General features: G+C 40.8%; 2 protein-coding genes across 3 annotated transcripts in view; one reads left to right on the top strand and one right to left on the bottom strand.

Moving 5' to 3' along the window:
* Positions 1 to 2,012: 2,012 nt before the first annotated feature.
* Positions 2,013 to 14,070, top strand: c6h8orf82 (chromosome 6 C8orf82 homolog). The gene is made up of 3 exons (XM_028804256.2): positions 2,013 to 2,280; positions 7,205 to 7,253; positions 12,896 to 14,070. The coding sequence occupies exons 1-3, from the start codon at positions 2,143 to 2,145 to the stop codon at positions 13,369 to 13,371; spliced, it is 663 nt and encodes a 220-aa protein (XP_028660089.1). The 5' UTR covers positions 2,013 to 2,142; the 3' UTR covers positions 13,372 to 14,070.
* Positions 13,905 to 23,837, bottom strand: part of LOC114653757 (protein THEM6-like) — a 30,473-nt gene continuing 20,540 nt past the window's right edge. For both annotated transcript variants that reach the window (XM_051929207.1, XM_028804255.2), the window contains one exon: positions 13,905 to 17,479. In XM_051929207.1, coding sequence (XP_051785167.1) covers positions 17,372 to 17,479 — 108 coding nt within the window. In that variant the 3' untranslated portion in view covers positions 13,905 to 17,371. The remainder of the gene's footprint in view (positions 17,480 to 23,837) is intronic.

The following is a 23,837-nucleotide window of genomic DNA, read 5'->3' as shown; positions in this document are numbered from 1 at the left end:
TGATGACATGGTATAACGTTATAAGTTTAATGTTATGACTTACAATAAACGGATGGGTGTAACATATACGGTAGGATACTTCGACAAGTTAGGACAAATCGTCAGAACACCGGTTGTATCCAATTCAGAACAAACCCCTGGCAGAAATGTCAATCAAACCTCAAAGTCAGTAACATTTCACAATCAGGGCTGGCACTGATATCAGTAAGAGAGCACATCCTTCTTGAAGGATCTGTGTGAGGTCCAAACTTAACTATTGAACGAAAACCGGCCGTGTGTATAGTGCCACTGCAGTGCTGTATGCTAAATTCAGTTTTCAGCGGCCATGGACAAATAGTATTCGCTGTTATGACACACGCTGAACCCAAATCAGTACCAGAGGGGCAAAGAAGATATTGCAGTATGTGTACAGTGATTCGGCGTGGAAGAACGTCTTCTCGCAATACTTTTAAAGTGTTTTAACAAATTTCAGTCTAACAGTAATGTGAAGGAAATGTTTTGGACCATTGAGAATACCAGAGAATATGAAAAGATTGAAACAAAAGCTGTAGACATTGAGCGCGATGTCAGCATTAAACATTTCAAAGTGGAATGTTCGCCAAAGCACGGTGGCGCAGTGGCTAGCGCTGCTGCCTCGCAGTTGGGTGATCTGGGGACCTGGGTTCGATTCCCGGGTCCTCCCTGCGTGGAGTTTGCATGTTCTCCCCGTGTCTGCGTGGGTTTCCTCCGGGCGCTCCGGTTTCCTCCCACAGTCCAAAGACATGCAGGTTAGGTGGATTGGCGATTCTAAATTGGCCCTAGTGTGTGCTTGGTGTGTGGGTGTGTTTGTGTGTGTCCTGCGGTGGGTTGGCACCCTGCCCGGGATTGGTTCCTGCCTTCTGCCCTGTGTTGGCTGGGATTGGCTCCAGCAGACCCCCGTGACCCTGTGTTCGGATTCAGCGGGTTGGAAAATGGATGGATGGATGGATGTTCGCCAAATGATTCAAGATTTACCCTGTAAAAAAAAAGAGCACGTACACTTTTTAGGAATACCTTAGCTACTTTTTTATTGAGTTGATTGACTTGTTAAATTAAAACCGGAATATGCTTAATTATTTACGAACAAAATTATATTGTTATATTAATGGCGAGGCTCATCTGAAAAAGACCCTTAACTTGCCATTGCTTCGTCCTGCGTATGACGTTAATCTACAGTACATCCAGCCACGCAAACTGGTCCTCCAATTTACAGGGAAAACTTGGGGGTTGGTGGCAGGATTGGCACTTCAGCCACCGTAAAAAAACTCATTCTGTTCCAGTGAGGTGCCACCCGCTGCCCTCGGGTCCCAACCCAGGTGGCTCGCCATGCGACACCGCGTCATCAGCGCATGCTCCCAGCCTCCTCCTTGTCTGAAAAACGTTATTTAAAAAAAGTTATTTTAGACAAGATAAATAAACTGCATCGATTTTTGTGACCACTTTATTCCTTAAGTCGAGTGACTAAGTTAAGTGCCCATTCATTCTGTCCTTTCAAAAATCCCCTCATTCTTGCGCTGCACGCCAAGAATGTATTACTGTCCGCTTTGCTAAAGCTCGCACTAAGCATTTAACTGACACTGGCAGTTTTCAATGAAAATTATTGATTTATTAACATTACGCTTGCTTTCCATTTTTCTCTTTTAGTAATATTATTGCAAGAAATGTGCTTGCACGGAAACAACAACGTTTACTTTTTAAATTATCTATTCATTTTAATTTGTCTATTTATGGTACAGTTGTCATTTTGATAATAATTCTCTTATTGTTTCAGGTATGGTATCGATTTTCTTATTAAATTAGATTACATTAGATAAGATACACTTTATTAGTCCCATGGGTAATTTCACAATATGTTGATCCTCAGATTGAAAAATTGTAGTGCCCCCGTGGCATAGTATTCTTTTTTTAACACGGTCAGGATTATAAAACGGATATGCGTTATTTACACCTCCAGTGCAGAAGATGGCGGTAATGCACCACAGAGTGTAAAAGCTGTCAGTAAAAAAGAAGAAGATTATGTAAACAAGAGAGCCACAGGCGAGTCGGGGAAGTGTGTCACTGGAAGGCTGCTCCCAAGGATAAAGGAGGCGCGGATTTTCTTTTTTTTTTTTGTACGAACCAGCGATGCTTCGAACCGCAGCTTTGACTCGGCAGTTAATAAGGAGGCCGCGGCAAGCTAGTCGAGTCTTGAGCTACGTGCAAGGGCAGAGCCCGGAGCCCCGAGTACGCGAATACTTCTATTATGTGGACCACCAGGGCCAGGTGAGCAAGCAAAGACACTTAAACATTGAGTGCCACACGGTCACCTGTACCTGGATAACAAAATACAAGATTTACACAGATTAATAAAATGTTAATCAGAGACACCTTAAATAAATACAGAAGAAATGGAATTTGAAAAGGTTACTTTTAACAAGTCCTCAAGCACGGCCCCACATTTCACCAGCACATCGCAGCCCTGCCCGCTCACTCCAAAAGTGCCGAATATGGGCGGGGGCGGAGTTTGGGGCGCACCATAAAATATATTTGCATGTTTTAGATTCACCACAATACATATCATCTCATAAGTGTCGTTGCATAAATTGTTTGTAATAGAAAGTTGCAGTAAAGCGTACATCTCACAATTAAAACGTTGCAATCAGAATGTACACATGTTCCGTTAATGATGCTGGAACGATAGGAAAGTCTTTTTTTGGTTGTGTGTTTAGTATACTTGTGGCAAAATAATCCGTTCCTTTTATATTTTTAAAAAGTTAGAAAATGTAAGCATGGCGTAATATTAAGATGTCATCACTTAACTGTTTTGAAAGACACGCAGGTTATTTGGGTCGGCGGTACTAAATTGACCCGTCTGTGTCCGTGCGTTCACCCTACGATGGGCTGCCGTCCTGCGTCGCCCCGAATGCTTGCTGAGTTTGGCTCCGGCGTCCCCGCGTTGTTTTCGTTGGATAAGTGGGTTTAGAAAATAGATGGATCGTTGGGATGCTGGACCGTTTATGATTTTGTTTAGTTCATCAAAGAGACATTTTTTGTTAGTCACAGTGGTGTGTGTGACGCGTGGTTGAGGTTTGTTTGCGCAGACAGGCGGCACATTCAAGTATGGCTGCGCTCACACAAACACCCAGCTATTTAAAGATCGACAGGGCATGTAACAGAGGAAAATATTGTATATAAAATCTACCAGTAAACTATGTGAAGCTAAATTCGAAACAGTAAATTAATCAATGTTATACAGAACGTTTTTTTTTTATTTTTTCTATTTATTAAAGTAACGTGATAGATAGATAGATAGATAGATACTTTATTAATCCCAAGGGGAAATTCACATACTCCAGCAGCAGCATACTGATACAATAAACAATATTAAATTAAAGAGTGATAAAAATGCAGATAAAAACAGACAATAACTTTGAATAATGTTAACGTTTACCCCATAGGGTGGAATTGAAGAGTCACATAGTGTGGGGGAGGAAAAATCTGAAGAACTAATACAACAAATAATTTCAATAAACCAAAAGAAAAAACAACAAGAATTCAGTCCCCACCCGTGAGAAAGAGCAAAATAAGGAGACACATCTTTTCTTCCCTAAATGAATGCATATTCTGATTTTTTTAAATTAATTTTTTCCATGTTTTTTAAAAGGTTTTTGAGAATTAGTTTTTTTCCCCAAATTCAAATAACACAGGACGGCAGTTACCCACTGACTTATAAAAGGCGGATTAGGATTCTTCCATTTCAGCAGGATGCGTCTACCTGCTAGTAATACGGTAAAGGTTATTACAGTCAGTCTGCCCTTCTCCACTTTACGCCAGTCTGGAAGTAAACCTGAATATAGCAATTAATAGGTTAGGAGTGATTGTGACACCAAGGTCGGCTGTTTCTCATTGTTAAGGGGGTGTGACATACAAGGAAAAATTAAACAACTGTATTTGTTGATTATTAACATTATTTACATTAGCTGTGGCCTTAAGAAAAAAAATCACTTGGGGAGAGAACAACCCTTATTAGAGATTTATTTTAGCAATACTAGGGGGTGTTGCCCCCTGCTCACTTGGCTCACCAACCCCAAGCCTGCGCTACACGCCAGCAACTTCACGTCTCTGTCGCTCACGTATGTGGATTTCACTTTCACCAAACAACAAAACTTTTAATTCTCGTGGATAGGCCTCTTCATTGGGAAGAAACACTACTTTTACCCTGATGGCAACACGAATTAGACGATCTTAAAGTTTAAAGCCAAACAATATCTGCATCCTTCTGTCATAGATAGATAGATAGATACTTTATTAATCCCAAGGGGAAATTCACATACTCCAGCAGCAGCATACTGATAAAGAAATTAAATTAAAGAGTGATAAAAAATGCAGGTAAAACAGACAATAACTTTGAATAATGTTAACGTTTACCCCCCCGGGTGGAATTGAAGAGTCGCATAGTTTGGTGGAGGAACGATCTTCTCAGTCTGTCAGTGGAGCAGGACATTGACAGCAGTCTGTCGCTGAAGCTGCTCCTCTGTCTGGAGATGACACTGTTTAGTGGATGCAATGGATTCTCCATAATTGATAGGAGCCTGCTCAGCGCCCGTCATATCACCTACAGTACTGTGCAAAAGTTTTAGGCAGGTGTGAAAAAATGCTGTAAACAAAGAATGCTTTCAGAAATATAAATAATGATTGTTTATTGTTATCAATTTACAAAATGCAAAGTGAGCGAACAAAACAAAAATCTAAATCAAATCAATATTTGGTGTTACTACCTTTTGCCTTCAAACCAGCATCAATTCTTATCGGTCCACTTGCAAAAAGTCAGGGATTTTGTAGGATTCTAGTCAGGTGTTTGATCAACCAGTTCTACCAAACAGGTGCTAATGATCATCAATGTCACACGTAGGTTGAAACACAGTCATTAACTGAAACAGAAACAGCTGTGTAGGAGGATTAAAACTGGGTGAGGAACAGCCAAACTCTGCTACCAAGGTGTGGTTGTGGAAGACAGTTTCATGTCATGGCAAGATTGAGCACAGCAACAAGACACAAGGTAGTTCTACTGCGTCAGCAAGGTCTCTCCCAGACAAAGATTTCAAAGCAGACTGGGGTTTCAAGATGTGCTGTTCAAGCTCTTTTGAAGAAGCACAAAGAAACGGGCAACGTTGAGGATCGTAGACACAGTGGTCGGCCAAGGAAACTTAGTGCAGCAGATGAAAGACACATCAAGCTTATTACCCTTTGAAATCTGAAGATGTCCAGCAGTGCCATCAGCTCAGAACTGGCAAAAACCAGTGGGACCCAGGTACACCCATCTACTGTCTGGCCAGAAGTGGTCTCCATGGAAGAGCTGCAGCCAAAAAGCCATACCTCCGACATGGAAACAAGGCCAAGCAACTCAAGTATGCACGAAAACATAGGAACTGGTGTGCAGAAAAGTGGCAGCAGGTGCTCTGGATTGAGGAGTCAAAATTTGAAATATTTGGCTGTAGCAGAAGGCAGTTTGTTTGTCGAAGGGCTGGAGAGCAGTACAATAATGAGTGTCTGCAGGCAACAGTGAAGCATGGTGGAGGTTCCTTGAAGGTTTGGGGCTGCATTTCTGCAAATGGAGTTGGAGATTTGGTCAAGATTAATGGTGTTCTCAATGCTGAGAAATACAGGCAGATACTTATCCATCATGCAATACCATCAGGCAGGCATATGATTGGCCCCAAATTTATTCTGCAGCAGGACAACGACCCCAAACATACAGCCGTAGTCATTAAGAACTATCTTCAGCGTAAAGAAGAACAAGAAGTCCTGGAAGTGATGGTATGGCCCCCACAGAGCCCTGATCTCAACATCATCGAGTGTGTATGGGATTACATGAAGAGGCAGAAGGATGTGAGGAAGCCTACATCCACAGAAGATCTGTGGTTAGTTCTCCAAGATGTTTGGAACAACCTACCAGCCGAGTTCCTTCAAAAACTGTGTGCAAGTGTACCTAGAAGAATTGATGCTGATTTGAAGGCAAAGGGTGGTCACACCAAATATTGATTTGATTTAGATTTCTCTTTTGTTCATTCACTGCATTTTGTTGATTGATGAAAATAAATGATTAACACTTCCATTTTTGAAAGCATTCTTTGTTTACAGCATTTTTTCCCACCTGCCTAAAACTTTTGCACAGTACTGTATGTCCATATATTCAATCTTTTTCGTCAATATTGCAATGAATTTTGATTCTGTGTTTGGAATTACATCGTGACAACGCAACGTAGAACTGCCCGTGAGTGAATATCGTTTCTTTCTCTTACACAAACTGTGTCTGACAATAGCATTCACACAAATGTGAGCAGGACTTTTCCAAATCTCTTTGCATAAGCTCTTGTCCCGCGGGGCTTGAAATTTTCTTGCGTGGGATTTCACTTTCACCAAACAACAAATCTTTTAATTCTCGCGGATACGCCTCTTCATTGGGAGGAAACACTTCTTTTCCCTGATAGCAACACGAATTAGACGATCTACAAGTCTCTGACTTAAAGTTTAAATCCAAACAATATATTCAATCTCTTTTCACTGTTCAGATATTTCACCAAGTAATAATTTCCGTTTGTTTGCGCTAATTTGATCTTTACTATCATTATTTTTAGACTTGTGAATTTTTGTACTTCCATTATCTCTAACCTGCTCTGCATGTGTATCGCGCCAACGTTTTTGAATTCTTCATGACGTTCTACTTCGTCATCTACTCTTTGTCTTGTATTTCCGGCCCCAGGCGTGGTTAAATCTCTTGGCACAAAGTCTCGTCTCACGACACGTGAAAGTGTCTCTCTGAGAAAGTGTCGTCTCTCTCCTCAAAATTTTTTTACTATAATAGAGAGATGTGCATCTTGGCAGGTCCCAGGCCCCTCCACCCATGTATGTGAGTCATTCATTAAAAATGTAGCGTAGCATTAATAATCTTCTGCATTTCAATACATGGCTTAATCATTTGCTGATAACTTTGTTTAACACGTATTATGTTTTATACCTTCCAGTTCTGCTGTAATGTTTCTGCCTTCATTGTTACTGCTCTTCAGTCCCGGCCCCTTGCCCTTTTCAGTATACTGTTTAATAACACAAGTCCTGTCCCTTTGTGTAAAGTGCCCAGCTGCTCTGTTGTCACCTGTGTGTCACACCTTGTCCAAGAGAGGTAATGATGTTTCCCATTTCATTGCAGCTGTTCCTGGATGACTCAAAAGTCAAGAACTTTATCAGTTGCTTTAAAGGTAATGTGTTAATTTTCTTAAAGTATAAACAGAAGTGGGGTGGATTTAGAGTGATCAGTGTGGCATTTATTGATTATAAACCTATATTATTAAAAGAAAAAACAAACAACACATCCTTTGCTTTGTGACATGTCTTTACATTTGAAAAGGGATAACATGAGCGCAGAGGACTGGACCACACATGGCTTACCTTCTGTCACTTTTGAATTGCATTACTTGGTCGTAGTGAAATCATGTTTCTACGTTGTACATGTCACCTCCAATTTATATGATAAGAAATCCTGAGTTGTCAGTGGGGTTAAAAAACATACAAATTCATAAGCTTTATTTATTCAATTTTATTTAATTATTGAGGTTTAATTTTTTTTTTTCCAGAATCTACTTTGGTTTTTATTCAACTTATTCTTATGGAATATGTCTGAAAGTAGTGCCTTGATGATAAGCCTTTACAAGTAAAAGTGAAATCGTGCTAAAGTAACATGCCTCTGCTGGACTGCTGTGGTGGTAGCCAGTCTGACAGTCAGCAGCCATTGACCCCTTAGCAGACCTGCTCAGTCCAATTCAGAGTCACCATGGCTGGGCTGGCACCCGCTTTATTTAAATGTTAAATGTCTTTAAATATGAGCCTGTGGCACAAATGAGTGGCTGTCTGAGCCACCATACTCCCCTGTACCAGCCTCTTATTAGATGGCAGCCAATCTGTTATCATTAGCCAAGCCAGAAGTTCTTGTGTGTGTGTGTGTTCAGATGAGTTTTTGTTTGTTATAATTCTGGTATAGCGGGTCCGCGGCTTTAAAAAAAAGGTCAGGGTTTTAAATCCGTATAGCCGTGTTGTTCTCCGAGGGTGTGATTGCACGACCGCGGGGAATTAATAAGGTAGTTATTATTAGTTATGTGAATTTCCCATTGGGATTAATAAAGTATCTATCTATCTATCTATCTATCTATCTATCTATCTATCTATCTATCTATCTATCTATCTATCTATCTATCTATCTATCTATCTATCTAGTTGGAGCGAGTCGCACCTGTACGTGTGGGTGTGTTCGTTCTCAATTGCTTCATTGGCTTCCTGCGGCGTGTGATTAAGGCGCTGCAGCCATGGAGGCATGAGGAGGTGGGCCTATATATACGGGTATGCAGCAGGAAAGGGGATGGGTATAGATGGATAGATGTATAGAAGAAGAAAAAGGAGGTTAAAGGATGTGAAAGAACCGTCTTAGCAGCTACAATCTGGCCGCCCCTAAGGAGGAGACAGCACGAGCTGGGGCCCCGCGAAGGAGCGTTAGGTTGTGGCGCTCTAGGGGCTAGTTCACCCCACTGAATGTTCTATTGGAGTGGGGTGAGCAAGCAAGGCAGGTGTCCTCCCGAGGGATCTGAGGAGCGACTGCGTGAGCGCGAAGGATGAAGGGAGGAGAGCCGACCTCGGACGGTCTGGCAGTGATGTCCTTAATGGAAGCCAAGACGGAGGTTGGCCGAAAGGAGCTGGAGGCTGTTGGGTCTCCGTCGGCTGTGGGAGCAATGGGTGAGATGGAGGTGGGCTGTGATCGGGAAGAGTGAGACTGCATTTTAACCTCAGATTTTAATGGATTTATTTATCGATGTTTTTATCCCCACTGAACACTTGGTTTTATGATTTATTTATTGAAACCAGATGCATTGCACTTGTTTTTTGGACACTGTAATTATTGTTTTAATAAAAACACTTTGGCACTTTTTGCTAATATCCCCTGGCTTCATTTGAGAAGTGTCCTCATTTGTCAGCTCATCTCGGTGACATTGCAGACGGTGTTGGGTTCAGGGCTCCCGTAAAGAAGATGGGAGCGTGGAGTGGACCTGCATCATCACATATAATATTTACATTTTTTATTGAGCTTTTGTGAAGTCTTAATTTCACCTTGGAGACAAAATTTTATCTGTCTGTCTGTCTACAAGGTAATTCAATAATTACCCACACTTTTCTGCTCATTTTGATTGGGTTGGCTGTACAGCTTTTCCTGCACACAGGTGGAAACATGGAGTTCCTGTGCTCACTGTGGTAAAGCTTTCAGCCCTGAACAGTCAGTTGCTCTTGTTGTTTGGCCACTCCAGCCTCCATCCGCTTTTTTTATGGACTGAAGGTGTACCAGTGGCCAAAATCTTGCTTGGTTTGTCAGAGTCATGGTAAAGACTTGCTCAGTATTGTATTGTCGGTAGTGGACATGGATGGGCATCCTTCTCCTTCTTTGTACTTTTGAACTTCTCAGTCCATTCATTAACACTCTACTGTGGTAAAACCAGTGGTGTAGCTCGAGTCTGTGCCGCTCGGGGCGGGGTGGTGCTTCAGTTTACTGCCCTCCAACATATCTTCTCTCTCTCTATCCATCCATCCATCCATTTTCCAACCCTCTGAATCCGAACACAGGGTCACGAGGGTCTGCTGGAGCCAATCCCAGCCAACACAGGGCACAAGGCAGGAACCAATCCCGGGCAGGGTGCCAACCCACCACAGGACACACACAAACACACCCACACACCAAGCACACAATAGGGCCAATTTAGAATCGCCAGTCCACCTAACCTGCATGTCTTTGGACTGTGGGAGGAAACCGGAGTGCCCAGAGGAAACCCATGCAGACATGGGGAGAACATGCAAACTCCACGCAGGGAGGACCCGGGAAGCGAACCCAGGTCTCCCAACTGCGAGGCAGCAGCACTACCCACTGCGCCACCATGCCGCCCCTCTCTCTCTCTCTCTTTATATATATATATATATATATATATATATATATATATATATATATATATATATATATATATATATATATATATATATATATATATATAATATAAAATCCTATGCCTAAAAGTGCAACGCTTTTATGTGACATTTTTATGTCATGCTTTAAATCGGGCTTATTTTCAAACCTACATACATATGTTTGGTATTATTCTTTTGAGAATTTATGAAACTTTAATGTGATATATCTTGCGAGATGAGAATTTGTGCGAAGAGATTTAAGCATGCACAGGGCCGGAAATAAAAGACTAAGGCCGGATTTATACTTCACGCAACGCAACGCATGCTCCAGCGGACACTTCTGCTACGCAAGCGTTGTACGGTTTATACTTGCACGCGTACTTTACGTAAATCTGGAGGAATCCACCAGGGGGCAGTGCGAGATATTATCACTGTGAGAACAGGTTCGGCTTCACTGTGATGTGAATTGCCTGGAACAGCCATTAAATTCCGAGGACACCTTACCGCAATATCTCTGAAAAGGATGTTTAATGATTAAATCCATCAGTCCAGGGATTTGTCCATTTCAGCTAGTATTGGGCACGAGGCTGAAACAATCCCTGGACGAGGCATCAGATCATCGCAAGGTGAATATAAGCACACACTCACACGCTGGCATCATTTTAGTGTCACCAAATCTGCATATCTTTGGAAGGAAACCGGAGCACAGTGTGGAAACCCATCAGGAAAACATGAGAACTCCAGGCAGGGAATACCAGCGACGTGACTCCCTGCAAGACAGCAGTGCTACCACTCCGCCACCGTGTTGCTCCCATGTGTGTAATTATTAACAGCATTCATTATTTAAATGAAATTAACAATTTATCTGTAAAACGTAACATACATACTTTAATGCATTGCAATATGAAAGTGATATCAAGTATAAATCTAAGGATTCAAAATGTGTAGAGAGTTGGAATATCATGCATTTAATGTGCTCAGTGTGGCGATCTATTGCTGTTTGCTGTCAGTACCGGAGAAAGCCCTAGAAAAAAAGATGGCACAGAAGACGGTATGTGAGACTTCTAAAACGTATCATGTCATTACGATAGGGAATATTCGATGCTTGAATATAAAAGCACCACGAATGCATTTGTATGTCGGCATTTTGCTTCACCACTTCGAACCATTCATCAAACATCGAAGCGCGCACACCGATCTCATAGGATCAGCAGAGTGGCTTTCTGTCACATGTAGATAGTAAACAGAGACTCTGATGTCACATTCCAACTTTTAGCACACTGCGCCCCCCGACTTTTTGCTGGTACTGCAACTCACACACACGTCGCGTTAATTTCTGAGGACTTGCTCAGAGGACGCATCAAATGAATGCTGGGAACGCGTGGCAGCCATGATGCGGGCGCGTATGCATTCTGAGCATGAAGTATAAACGAGCCCTAAGAGTAGGACAGCTACTATACAGGCTTTTAAATGTTTGAAGTGCCGAGCGAGCAAAGAGGAGGTAAAAAAAAACTATTTGTTTCCCATTGTATCACCGTCTGGGAGGAGCAACCGCATCTCTTTGGATGTGTTCAGCCCCCCCTCTTCACAACGCATGGGGCAGAGACATGAAGAGGCTGGCGCATAGTGCTTGCTGGGGGGTTGGTGAGCAAAGCGAGCAGGGGGTGAACCCCCAAGTCTGAATATGTTAACCTATTTAAATAGAAAATTAAAATGACGTATAGAGTAAAATTAACATTCATTTTGCATAGATTTATTCATATATAGAGAAACAGCAATAATTTTTCACATATAATTATTTATAAGCATCAACTAGACAAGAATATAGTATAGACGCACTGATAGGCCGTGTTCTCATTATTAGTTTAATATAATTACGCTGCAAAAACCAGAACCAGTGTAGTGTACAAGTGACAGGTGGACATGTTTTCTGCGCAGAGCAAGAATGCATTCGGATTGATAACAAAACGAAATTATAAATTAGTTGTTTATCTTCGTAGAAATTATTATCGGTGTAATGTTTATGTTTATTTTTGTTATTGCCTCATAAATTTCAACTGCTGTGTCTGATGCCGTCACAGAAGGACAGTCTGAAAATAATTTTTGAAGTATTTGTGGATACAAATCAGAGAATTTGACTTTTTTTCATTCATGAGTGATGTTTTTCTGAACCCTGCTGCTTACACACGAATTGTACTGAGCCTTTTGGCCAATAATGCGGCCCCGAAAAATGTGCCACCCGGGGTGGACCGCCCCTAGCCACGCCACTGGGTAAAACACTGTCCTCCATATTGTACAGAAAGCTCCAGGTATACCTTCAGCAATAAAAAGCTGATCACTGCTCGTTACTGTTGATTGTTGCAAATGGAGAGCTGAGCAGCCATGTTTTTTGCCCAGAGAACAACAAGAAAAGCTGACTGATGGAGGTCAAATTGTTATCACTGTGACCACACACGACTCCATGTTCCCACATGTGCACAGAAAAAGCTGTACAGCTAACATAAACAACAATTTCATAAAAGTGTAGATAATTATTGACTTACACTTGTATATTTGCATTAAGTACGGTCTTACTTTAATACTGCTTTTAGAATAATGCATGTTCTTGATCAGTATAAGATCTGAATTGTATATACAGGTAGTCAGTGTTATCATAAGGTACTGTACAAACCTTAGAATGAACATTTTTATGGATGTGAAGATAGCTAGAAATTACAGTAAACATTTAGAAGGCATATACATCAAAATGACAAGGGTAGCAGACATGAATGGTAGAAATAATTATGTTATTTAGTCTTTATACCCAGTAGTGCCTCTCAAACTGGTCTCATAATACAATAAGGCGCTTTGCAGGCCTGGCTGAATCGAGTTTTAAATGACCCTTTGTCTGTTTGCCTCTCAGATCAACATTTCCTAGCCTTCTTCTTCTCACGCCTGCAAAGAAATGAGATTGGTCGGTACCAGGATTCATTCCCATTCCTGTCTCTGTGTGGCAGGGAACGTAACTTCCTACGCTGTGAAGACCGGCCAGTCGTGTTTACTAAGATCTTGATGAGAGGATCCGATGCTGAGCTCCTTTCCTATTGTGGAGGTTCAGAACGTTTGGCAGTGCCCTTTCGACCAGAAGCGCTGTATATGCACCCTGTAAATGGCCGTTTATATCATCCATGCCCAGAGCGAAGTGGCGCTGTTGGACTGGTCCGCTCTGCACTTGCCATTGAGTTAAGTCCTTGTTTTGAATACCAGCAAGGCCAGGCTCCCTCAGGGCAACCAACTCATTTCCACTGGGCACACCATTGCTATGAATTAACAAACGAACTTGGTGAAGTTTTCAATCAACTCAAGGAAAAGGAATCGTGGTGGCCCAGTGCCAGCTGATTATTATATCAATGTCATGGAGAAGATGAACGGTGAAGTCCAAGCCTACCTGAAAAGTATTAAATCCTGCTGGTAAAGCAGGCACTCAGTACAGTGGACATGTTCAAGAGCTCGGCTGTATTGTCTTGTATAAGTGTCTGATGTTTCCTTTAGTCACAGTGTCTGTGTTTGGTGGGAATTATTGGTGGGTTCACCTGTAATGTGCCAAGTCATTCATGGCTCAGTATAAAAGGTGGGTAACTGTGTTTTCAGCGGCAGACATTGTTAGAGAAGTTGGAGCTGCTGTGACAATTGTAGGAAATCTGAACCTGGTTGTAAGAGAACAGGGTGAGAGGACAATCCAAAGATTTGCCAGGAGGGGAAAAAATACATATTTATATTCAACTATTTCTAAAATGGTGAAATCTACAACTCAGAAATTTAAATTTCATCTGTGTTATTTTTGCAGCAGCAACCTGAAACCAACTGTATAAAACTTGCTTTATTTTTTTCTTGCTTATTAACCAAGAGAAGAAAACACAAAATCTGCAAAATGGATGTCATGTATGTAGTTTTTAATTACAGTTTCTTCTCAATTGTCACTGCAAAATTAAAAATGAAAAAGTGATAAGTAGTGATTATTTGCCCTTAAAAATACAGTATTTTACTTTTACCTTGCAGCATTTCTCAACCAGTAAAGGAAAATGGCATTTAACTTGACTTTTAATTCTGATTTACCTTCTTGAAACAAACAACCGTGAAGGCAGCACATCAACATAGTCGGAGTCTGTGGCACAACAGGAATTTTCAGTTGTTGTGGTCTTTGTGTCTTCAGCTGTGTCAAGGGAGCATCGTTTGGTGTAAAGGTCCAAAGGATGAAATGCCTGATGAATTCCAGCAAGGCAGGACTCTCAGATTAAATGATAGTGATAGACAGGCATACTGTGAGTGAGCCGGGGGCCATGGTGGCTGTTTTTTTAATCTTAGAAGCTTACGTAAGTATTTTTTTTACAAAAATGAGTTCAAGTAAATTTTCATACATTTTCCCTCTTTCTCTTCCTGTAATCAGAATATTCTGGTATGAACTTGACTTTCAGCCCTATTCAGGTTTCTGGATACTTAACATTTGACAGGGCCTTGCCTAGTATAAGCTACAGTACTTTTATATCTGAGGCTCAATGCAAACTAAGTTTAGGCATATCATACGTAAATGTAGCAAAAATCCACACAAGTTTGCGTTGCTCTTATAGTATGGCTGTTTTCCAATTAAACTACCAGAGTTCCACCCTTTTGCAGTATGGTTAAGATTAGGCTTGTGGAAAGATGATCCGACTCAGATAATGCCAAGTACAGTCAAGTAAGTTAACTCCTCCAGATGGAGGTTCCAGGCTACCAGCCCTGATCATGAAAGGTCACTGATTTCGAGGTTTCATTGACATTTCTGCTAGGGGGGGTTCAGATTTGGATTTACCACCTGTTCTACCAACTAGATGAACTAGGGAGTCTGGTATTTCTGCAGCCTGGAGCCTCTACCTTTGCAGGAAAAGGAAAAAATAAAATCAACATCCAATTTTCATTTCCTGATTTCTAAAGGAAGGACTGTAGATACCTGTACTTAACATTAAACTGAACTGTAGGCAGCAAGATGTCATACCAAAGGCTTTACCTTATTCAAATGAGTATTTTTTTCAGGTGTTTATCCCTGCAGCCAAGAGCCGAAAGTCGAGTGGGAGGGGACATACTTCTTAATGTACTTGTTTAAACTATATTATACAGTCAGTGTTTATCTTTACAGTAATCCCTCCTCAATTGCGGGGGTTGCGTTCCAGAGTCCCCCGCGAAAGGTGAAAATCTGCAAAGTAAAAAACATATGTTTATATGGTTATTTTTATATTGTCATGCTTGGGTCACAGATTTGCACAGAAACACAGGAGGTTGTAGAGAGACAGGAACGTTATTCAAACACTGCAAACAAACATTTGTCTCTTTTTCAAAAATTTAAACTGTGCTCCATGACAAGACAGAGATGACAGTTCCGTCTCACAATTAAAAGAATGCAAACATATCTTCATCTTCAAAGGAGTGCGCGTCAGGAGCAGAGAATGTCAGAGAGAGAGAGAAAAGCAAACAATCAAAAACTGATAGGTGCTGTTCGAGCTTTTAAGTATGCGAAGCACCATGCGGGAAGCATATCGCTTGACAGAGCAGCCTCAAGTTAGCCCAGCAAGGAAGGGAGCAATGTGAAGGTAGTCTTTCAGCGTTTTTTAGACGAGTGTCCATATCCTCTAGGGGTGCGAACAGCCCCCCTGCTCACACCTCCTCCGTCAGGAGCAGAGAATGTCAGAGCAAGAGAAAGCAAGAAAAAAGCAAACAATCAAAAATCATTAGGTGCTGTTTGGGCTTTTAAATATGCGAAGCACCGTGCGGGAAGCATATCCCGCAAAAAAGCAGCCACAAGTAAGCCCAGCAAGGAAGGGAGCAATGTGAGAGTAGTCTTTCAGTGTTTTTTGAGGAGCGTCCATATCCTCTAGGGCAGGGGTCTTCAATCACAGTCCTGGAGGGCTGCAGTGGCTGCAGGTTTTTGTTCTAACCGGTTGCTTAATTAGAAAGCAATTCTTGCCAATAGTTTAATTTCATGGCTTGTTAGTGCTTTAACTCTGCTATGTGACATAATTCTCATATCCTAGATTTTCCTCCCCTTTCTAAGGATATCATCTAAATGATCTGAAAGCTAAAATGGATGAGTAATTCTCAGTCCTTCACTTTTTTCTGTTTACTTTCCTTCCAAGTATTTAAACCCAATAGTGCATGATAAATACACACAGGTGTAAATGGTAACAAGCTAAATGGAGAAATGCTGGTCTCTTTTGTCAGTTGCATGTTATTGCTAATAAGGAGCAATAAAAAACCAAGAATACAGCTGTTTAAGACTAAAATATGCAATAAGGGTTTTAAATCTTAACGAGCGAGACAACTAAAGTGAAGCAGAGGTTTTACTTGAGCAATAAGTGCCTCTTATTAAGCAATTGGGTTGGAGCAAAAACCTGCAGCCACTGCGGTCTCCCAGGACCGTGATTGAGGACCCCTGCTCTAGGGGTACGAACTGCTCACAATATATTTGAGGAGTTTTAATTGGGTAGCTTCTCAGCCATCTGCCAATAGCGTCCCTTGTATGAAATCAACTGGGCAAACCAACTGAGGAAGCATGTACCAGAAATTAAAAGACCCATTGTCCACTGAAACCCATGAACCAGCGAAAAATCCACGATATATATTTAAATATGCTTACATATAAAATCCCCGATAGAGTGAAGCTGCGAAAGTCGAAGCAGGATATAGCGAGGGATTACTGTATATATAATACGCTACCGTGGCTGTTCGTTTGTCTGTCCAGGATTTTAAATCACCTGTAGCTCACAAACCATTTGACCAATTTACCTGAAATTTGGTACACATATACTACGTGATGTCTACTATCCACTTTTGGGGTGATGATTGACCTCCAAGGTTATTCCTCATTTTATTTTTATTTTATTTTATTGTAGAATCAACTCTCAGCAGCGGCCAGAAGGGCAGCTTCCCTTACCTCTTCATATCTTAAATCAATTTTGAGGCAGATTGAAGACTTAAGTGAAAAATTAAAGAAAATGTACTAAGTAATTGCAACACAAACACTGACTTAATCAGTTTTAACGCAAAAAGATGGCAACGAAAGAAGAGAAGAAGCGGGCCGCTAGGGTGGAGAAAAGAAGAGCTGCTCAGGAAGCAGCAAGCGCATCGACCTCTGAGCAAACGAATGATAAACGTACAGAGAAAGAGGATGAAAACTAGGAATGCTCAAGTCAAGTCAAGTGTATGTGCTGGGTGCCGTTACTGGTTGGTTATAAAACCCCCACTCGACATTTGGGTCCTGGCTGCAGCGATACCCTGCTTATTTTTTGAAGTAAGTATATTTTTTCCCTTATTTCCATCTTGTAGGTAAGTTCCAACTACAGTTTAGTGGCCTGTCATGATGATGTGGTTAATCCAACTTCTCCTCCATCTCTTGCTCTGCCTTCAGCTTCTTGCTGTTAGCTGTGTTGTACTTTATCCAGTGCTGGAGTTCTTCTGGAAAATCTGGGCTTTCCACCTGCAACCCCAAAACATACCCATCATTACTATTATTATAAAATGTCAAACACCCAATCAGCAGCATTGTTACATCTGTTTCTTCCAGTTGTGGAGATAAATACAATGACATGCTAGTGGAAAGCATTTATTGAACTGCTGAGGGACTATGGCATGGATGTGAAACACTTAATTAGATTTAGAGCACTTGTGCAGATTTATATATCAGATAAGGAAGACAGACATTTTGAGGCAAGACAGTAATATTTACTGATCATGGTGCCAGGGAGTGGCAAGCAGGGGTGCAAGTATGAGTGTATACAGTAGAGTATTTGTTGCATAGAGGCTCTTGACCACTAGGGGGCCTGAAGAGCCTCCATAAACATATGCTCTATCTATGGGAGATTAAAGGAGCAACTGTCCTGCCCTCTACACCCCCCACCATCCCAAAAACCTGAAGCAATGCTACAGAAAGCTGCGATGATAAAAATGAGTTGATAATCCTGTAACGGCTATGTCTGAGTCTGTGTGTTGCTAAGGACTACTTAGGCTACATTCACACTGCAGTTTTTGGCCCATATCCGATTTTTTGTTTGTCATATCTGATAATACTCTGTATCAATATCTATTCTGAATCAGCAAAATTAACACAAAAGAATTTAGCATGCACAATTTGATCACTTATTTTGCCGAATCTTTGTCCCCTTTTCTATGGCAGTTTACTGTTATTATTACTGTTGAAATATTGTCTACTAGCAGCACTACCTATCGAAGAAAGGTAATAAAATATAATAAAAAAATTATCTCTTGCCCTACGTACACTTTCAGTTACTTTCTTCGGTATCCACATGTATGTGAGTGTCTCTTCTCCGGCTCTTACTCTCTCTCTCATGTGTTCTCGTAAAGCCTGATTCTCAGACTCCATCATTATTTTTGGGGGCCTTTCTCACAATCTGTCCATGTTTATACTTGCCATCTTTGAAGGTGATTCTCCACATGACTCCCATGGTGTTTCTTTTGCTTGTGTGTTTCACATTCGCACTTTGTCTTTTGTCACTGTCACCAAATCCGGACTGACCAATCAGATTGCTTAGAGAGACTGGACACACAGACTGTAGTGTTTTATTATATAGTTAGTACATAGACGCTGTAACTTAAAATTTTTCCTGCCCCACCTCTGCATGTTTATGATGAGTTGTTGTCTATGTCTATATGTACAGTTAGGTCCATAAATATTTGGACAGAGACAACTTTTTTCTAATTTTGGTTCTGTACATTACCACAGTGAATTTGAAATAAAACAACTCGGATGCAGTTGAAGTGCCTTTGAGTCAATTGTCCAATTACTTTTGAGCCCCTGAAATGAAGGGATTGTGTTATTAAAATGCTTTAGTTGTCTCACATTTTTATACAATCATTTTGTTCACCCCACTGAATTAAAGTTGAAAGTCCGCACTTCAACTGCATCTGAGTTGTTTCATTTCAAATTCATTGTGGTAATATACAGAACCAAAATTAGAAAAAAGTTGTCTCTGTCCAAATATTTATGGACCTAACTGTATAGTGTGGAATAATAATTTTTTTTTTATTATATATTAAGTAATAGTTGAACAAAGAATCTTGGACTGAGGACCTTTTGACCTATTTTTGTACTTAGATAAACAAATCTAAAATGCCTTGATGATTATTATCTGTGTGCATCTGGGTGGATGGAAAATATATTATTATGCAAACCAGCTGATGCTAAGAATATATATATTTATATATATTTGCAAGTATAAGAGTTCTTTGTGTTAACCATATGAATGCATTAAGATTGTTAAAAGAGGGAAACTATTACCTGTATAATCATTTTATGGGTTGGCACCCTGCCCAGGATTGGTTCCTGCCTTGTGCCCTGTGTTGGCTGGGATTGGCTCCAGCAGACCCCCGTGACCCTGTGTTCGGATTCAGCGGGTTGGATAATGGATGGATGGATATATTACTAGATTGATTATTAATATGACTTACTTAAACTAATGAACTAAAGATCAATTGTGTACACAAAGCTGAAGAACAAACTTGCATCATTTTTGTCAAACTGCTGACTTATAGTCTGTACTCAGGAAAACTGCTAATCTTTTTTAAAGTTCAAACGTCTGAGATTTTTGTTTAATCAACAGTAATAGGTTCTTTCATTTCTACTTTAGTTGTTTGGACAAGTGTGTTGTAATATTACTAAATTCCCCCAAAGAATTGTGTAACCTTATCCCATGACAAGCTGTCTCTCTGTACTCTGTTATAAAAATCAAGCGCACCCCCCGCAAGATGGGGCTATTATTGGTAAACTGTCAGTGACACAAAACTGACAGGGGCTGCAGTAGTTTCCTCTGCCACCAAGAATAAAGAAATTGCTTTTCTTTTTACTCTACATCTGCTGTCTGCCTGCTGTTTACCTCGAACCTTCGACCACAATAGTTTTTGACTGAATATTTTGCTTTATAAAATGCAATCAGAATGGAAGCCAAAAAACAATTCTTGTATACCCCCCTCAAAAAAGCTTTGATTAGCACATGTAAGTAAGAATTTCACAGTACTCTGTACATGAAACAGTACTGACCCTATAAATGTATATGTGCATTGTAGATGGCATGGTGTGGTTGGTCTCCCCTACCACTACATGACATTATGTGGCAGACCTGCCCATCCATAATGCTTGACAACACATAACTACCATTTTAAGGGGTCCTGCCCTGGCTATGCATATCTCTCTATTATAAAAAACAAAAATCTTGGAAGGAGACGAGATGTGATTTTCCCCCGAGAGACACTTTCATGTCCCGCAAGACTTTGTGCCAAGAGATTTAACCACACCTGGGGCCGGGAATAAAAGACAAAGAGTACCGTATATTCTCACGTATAAGTTGAAACCCGAAAAATCGATCATAAAATCAGACCCCGACTTGTTCAAAGATGCAACCACACATAACTACCATTTTATGGGACCCCCATCCAGGCCATGCCTGTCTTTTTAATATAACAATTGTAGGATGTTCTGGGCTGCCAAGTAAAGTCTGTTCAGAGCTGCTGTAATTGTTTAGTTCCTAATGGAGGGCTGTCAGGTTTCAGCTTGTATGATTTTCAGTGGAAAGGCTTGATTTGAAACATTATGCGAATATTTATCGACTACATGCATAATGAACAAAGTCTGTTCCATCACATGGACACATGGAAGCTGTTTCTAGCCAAATTGGATGCCATCACGAAAAATCTCATCCATCCCCTCCTGAAGGTGCTCTCTTGGAGCGCTTTAATACTACAGACTAATACCACCATGGTGTGCCTCGGGGATCTTTTCTGCCTCCTGCCATCATGCAATTCAATGCTTCCTTTAGACGTCCCAAACTAAAAGCTCATATTCTTTTGATTCATTTTCTAATTTCATCACATTATACATTTATTTATTTGCTTAACTGTATAACTTGTCCTGTGAATTTATATTTTTATTTTTTATGTTTCTGTTGATAAATGCATCTACATTTCCCTTGGGGTTAATAAAGTTTACCTACTTTAATGTAATGTAAGCACTCTCTTAATGTTATTTTGTTTGAGTTTAAATCTTACTATGTTAATGTCATAAACTGTTAACGTTTCTGTGGAGGCGCCAAAGGAAATCTAAACCAAGTGTTTCCTCTTAGAGCTGTAGAGAAATTAAGAAGCACACAATGTATTTGTTCCTGCAATTTAGAGTTGCTGTAGTGTTATTAGTCAGTGCTGTCTATTTATTTGAATATAAATACCAACAGGTGGATTGTATACCTTCCTTTCCACTGAATGGAGAAGTGTGAATTATTACAGCATTTGTGTATTTCAAGTATTGCGCTCTTATGTACGTTCCTAACCTTATCTTTTATGTTAGATAGATAGATAGATAGATAGATAGATAGATAGATAGATAGATAGATAGATAGATAGATAGATAGATAGATAGATAGATAGATAGATACTTTATTAATCCCAAGGGGAAATTCACATACTCCAGCAGCAGCATACTGATAAGAAACAATATTAAAGAGTGATAAAAATGCAGGTAAAACAAACAGTAACTTTGTATAATGTATATATATATATATATATAAAATATATAAACTATCTATCTATATATATAAAATCCCTATGTGCGTCCAGGTGTCCGTGTGTGGGTGTCCTCTGGTGAAGTGCGCATGCGCAGGGCACGGTGCGATGCGCGATATTATTGTCAGAGAAAGTTAGAGGCGTTTTACGGAAATACAAACCAGTATTACTGCGAGAGGAAATTAAAGGTACACAATACAGTGACGCATATTACAGCCACATACAAGCCAGTATTACTGTCAGAGGAGATTAAAGGCATATTACCGACGCGCACGCCTGTATTACCGCCAAAGAAAATTAAAGGTATATTATGGACGTACAAGCCAGCGGACATACAAGACGGTATCCTTCAATAAGGGCGCGCACAAAAAGGCGAGCCTCAAAAGGGCGACCTCAATTGAGCGCGGTGACTAAAGGCGCATAAATAAAGATCTGCACCTTTGTTGCTCTTCACATATTCCAGAGCCATTTGAACTAAATTATCTACGAATGCCTTTATTTGCCGCGCTCAATTGAGGTCGCCCTTTTGAAGCTCGCCTTTTTGTGCGAGCCCTTATTGAATAGAGCCATACAAGACAGTATTACTGTCACAAAAAATTAAAGACACACAATACACGGCAGCAGCCCACGAAGAACAGTCAGCTCAGCAAGTAAACATCAACAAAAGACATTTTTTTATTGAATTTGAAATCAATATGGAGGTATCTAATTGTTAAAGGATATAAAAAAGGTAACCTAACATGCAAAAAGATTTTATTAAATAGGTGTGTTTGTGTGTGTCCTGCAGTGGGTTGGCGCCCTGCCCAGGATTGGTTCCCTGCCTTGTGCCCTGTGTTGGCTGGGATTGGCTCCAGCAGACCCCTGTGACCCTGTGTTCGGATTCAGCGGGTTGGAAAATGGATGGATGGATGGATAACCAAGGTAAATAGATTGCCCAAGGACCAATATATGCTGAGTAGAGATTCGGCTCAGGCGGTAATTTATTCATGGCTTGTGGAGGCAAACATAATAAAGTAGCACATATTTTTGAGATGGCACAGTGGTAGTTCTGCTGCCTTGCAGTTAGGAGACCTGGGTTCGCTTCCCGGGTCCTCCCTGCGTGGAGTTTGCATGTTCTCCCCGTGTCTGTGTGGGTTTTCTCCCACAGTCCAAAGACATGCAGGTTAGGTGGATTGGTGAATCTAAATTGGCCCGGGTGTGTGCTTGGTGTGTGGGTGTGTTTGTGTGTGTCCTGCGGTGGGTTGGCACCCTGCCCGGGATTGGTTCCTGCCTTGTGCCCTGTGTTGGCTGGGATTGGCTCCTGGCAGACCCCCGTGACCCTGTGTTTGGATTCAGCGGGTTGGAAAATGGATGGATGGGTGGATATTTTTGAGATGGTTAGGGACTGCCTAAGATAAAATTTAATACTCAGGGTCTTTCCAATTGGTTTGGTCGTTGTTAAGTTATAGCCTTTCCCTTGCCCTCTTTCTATCCTTAAAAAATTTGTCATACCAGCCCTGATTTTAATATTTTGATGGGGGCCCTGATGTTAATGTTTGAACCTTGGGGTCTCAATAATCAATGTTACGCTGGAGTAAAACTTATTGATAGACTATCCCTACCCTTACTCTAACCTTAAAATTTGTAGAACTACAACCTTAATCTTAAAATATTAATGGTATACCCTGATGTTAAAATTAATTTCTTAGGGTCCCACTCTTTTATAACCAACCCTACCCCTATTCCAAACTTAATGAATATATACCATCCCTAATCTTAATAAGACACTAATGTTAAATTAGTATTTGGGGTCAAAATTGAACCCTAGAGACCCTAATTTTTTTTTTATATAGTGTAAAGGCTTCTTCTTCTCCTTCTTTCGGCTGCTCCTGTTAGGGGTTGCCACAGTGGATCATCTTCTTCCATATCTTTCTGTCCTCTCCATCTTGCTCTGTTACACCCATAACCTGCATGTCCTCTCTCGCCACATCCATAAACCTTCTCTTAGGCTTTCCTCTTTTCCTCTTACTGTACCTGGCAGTTCTATCCTTAACATCCTTCTCCCAGTATACCTCTCATCTCTCCTCTGCAAATGTCCAAACCAACGCAATTTCGCCTCTCTGACTTTGTCTCCTAACCATCCAACCTGAGCTGATCCTCTAATGTCCTCGTTTCTAATCCTATCCATCCTCATCACACCCAGTGTAAATCTTAACATCTTTAACTCTGCTACCTCCAGCTCTGTCTCCTGCTTTCTGGTCAGTGCCACCGTCTCCAACCCATATAAC

The sequence above is a fragment of the Erpetoichthys calabaricus genome, chromosome 6 (genome assembly GCF_900747795.2).
Source record: "Erpetoichthys calabaricus chromosome 6, fErpCal1.3, whole genome shotgun sequence".
Lineage (NCBI taxonomy): Eukaryota > Metazoa > Chordata > Cladistia > Polypteriformes > Polypteridae > Erpetoichthys > Erpetoichthys calabaricus.
This window is presented reverse-complemented; position numbering and strand designations above follow the sequence as displayed.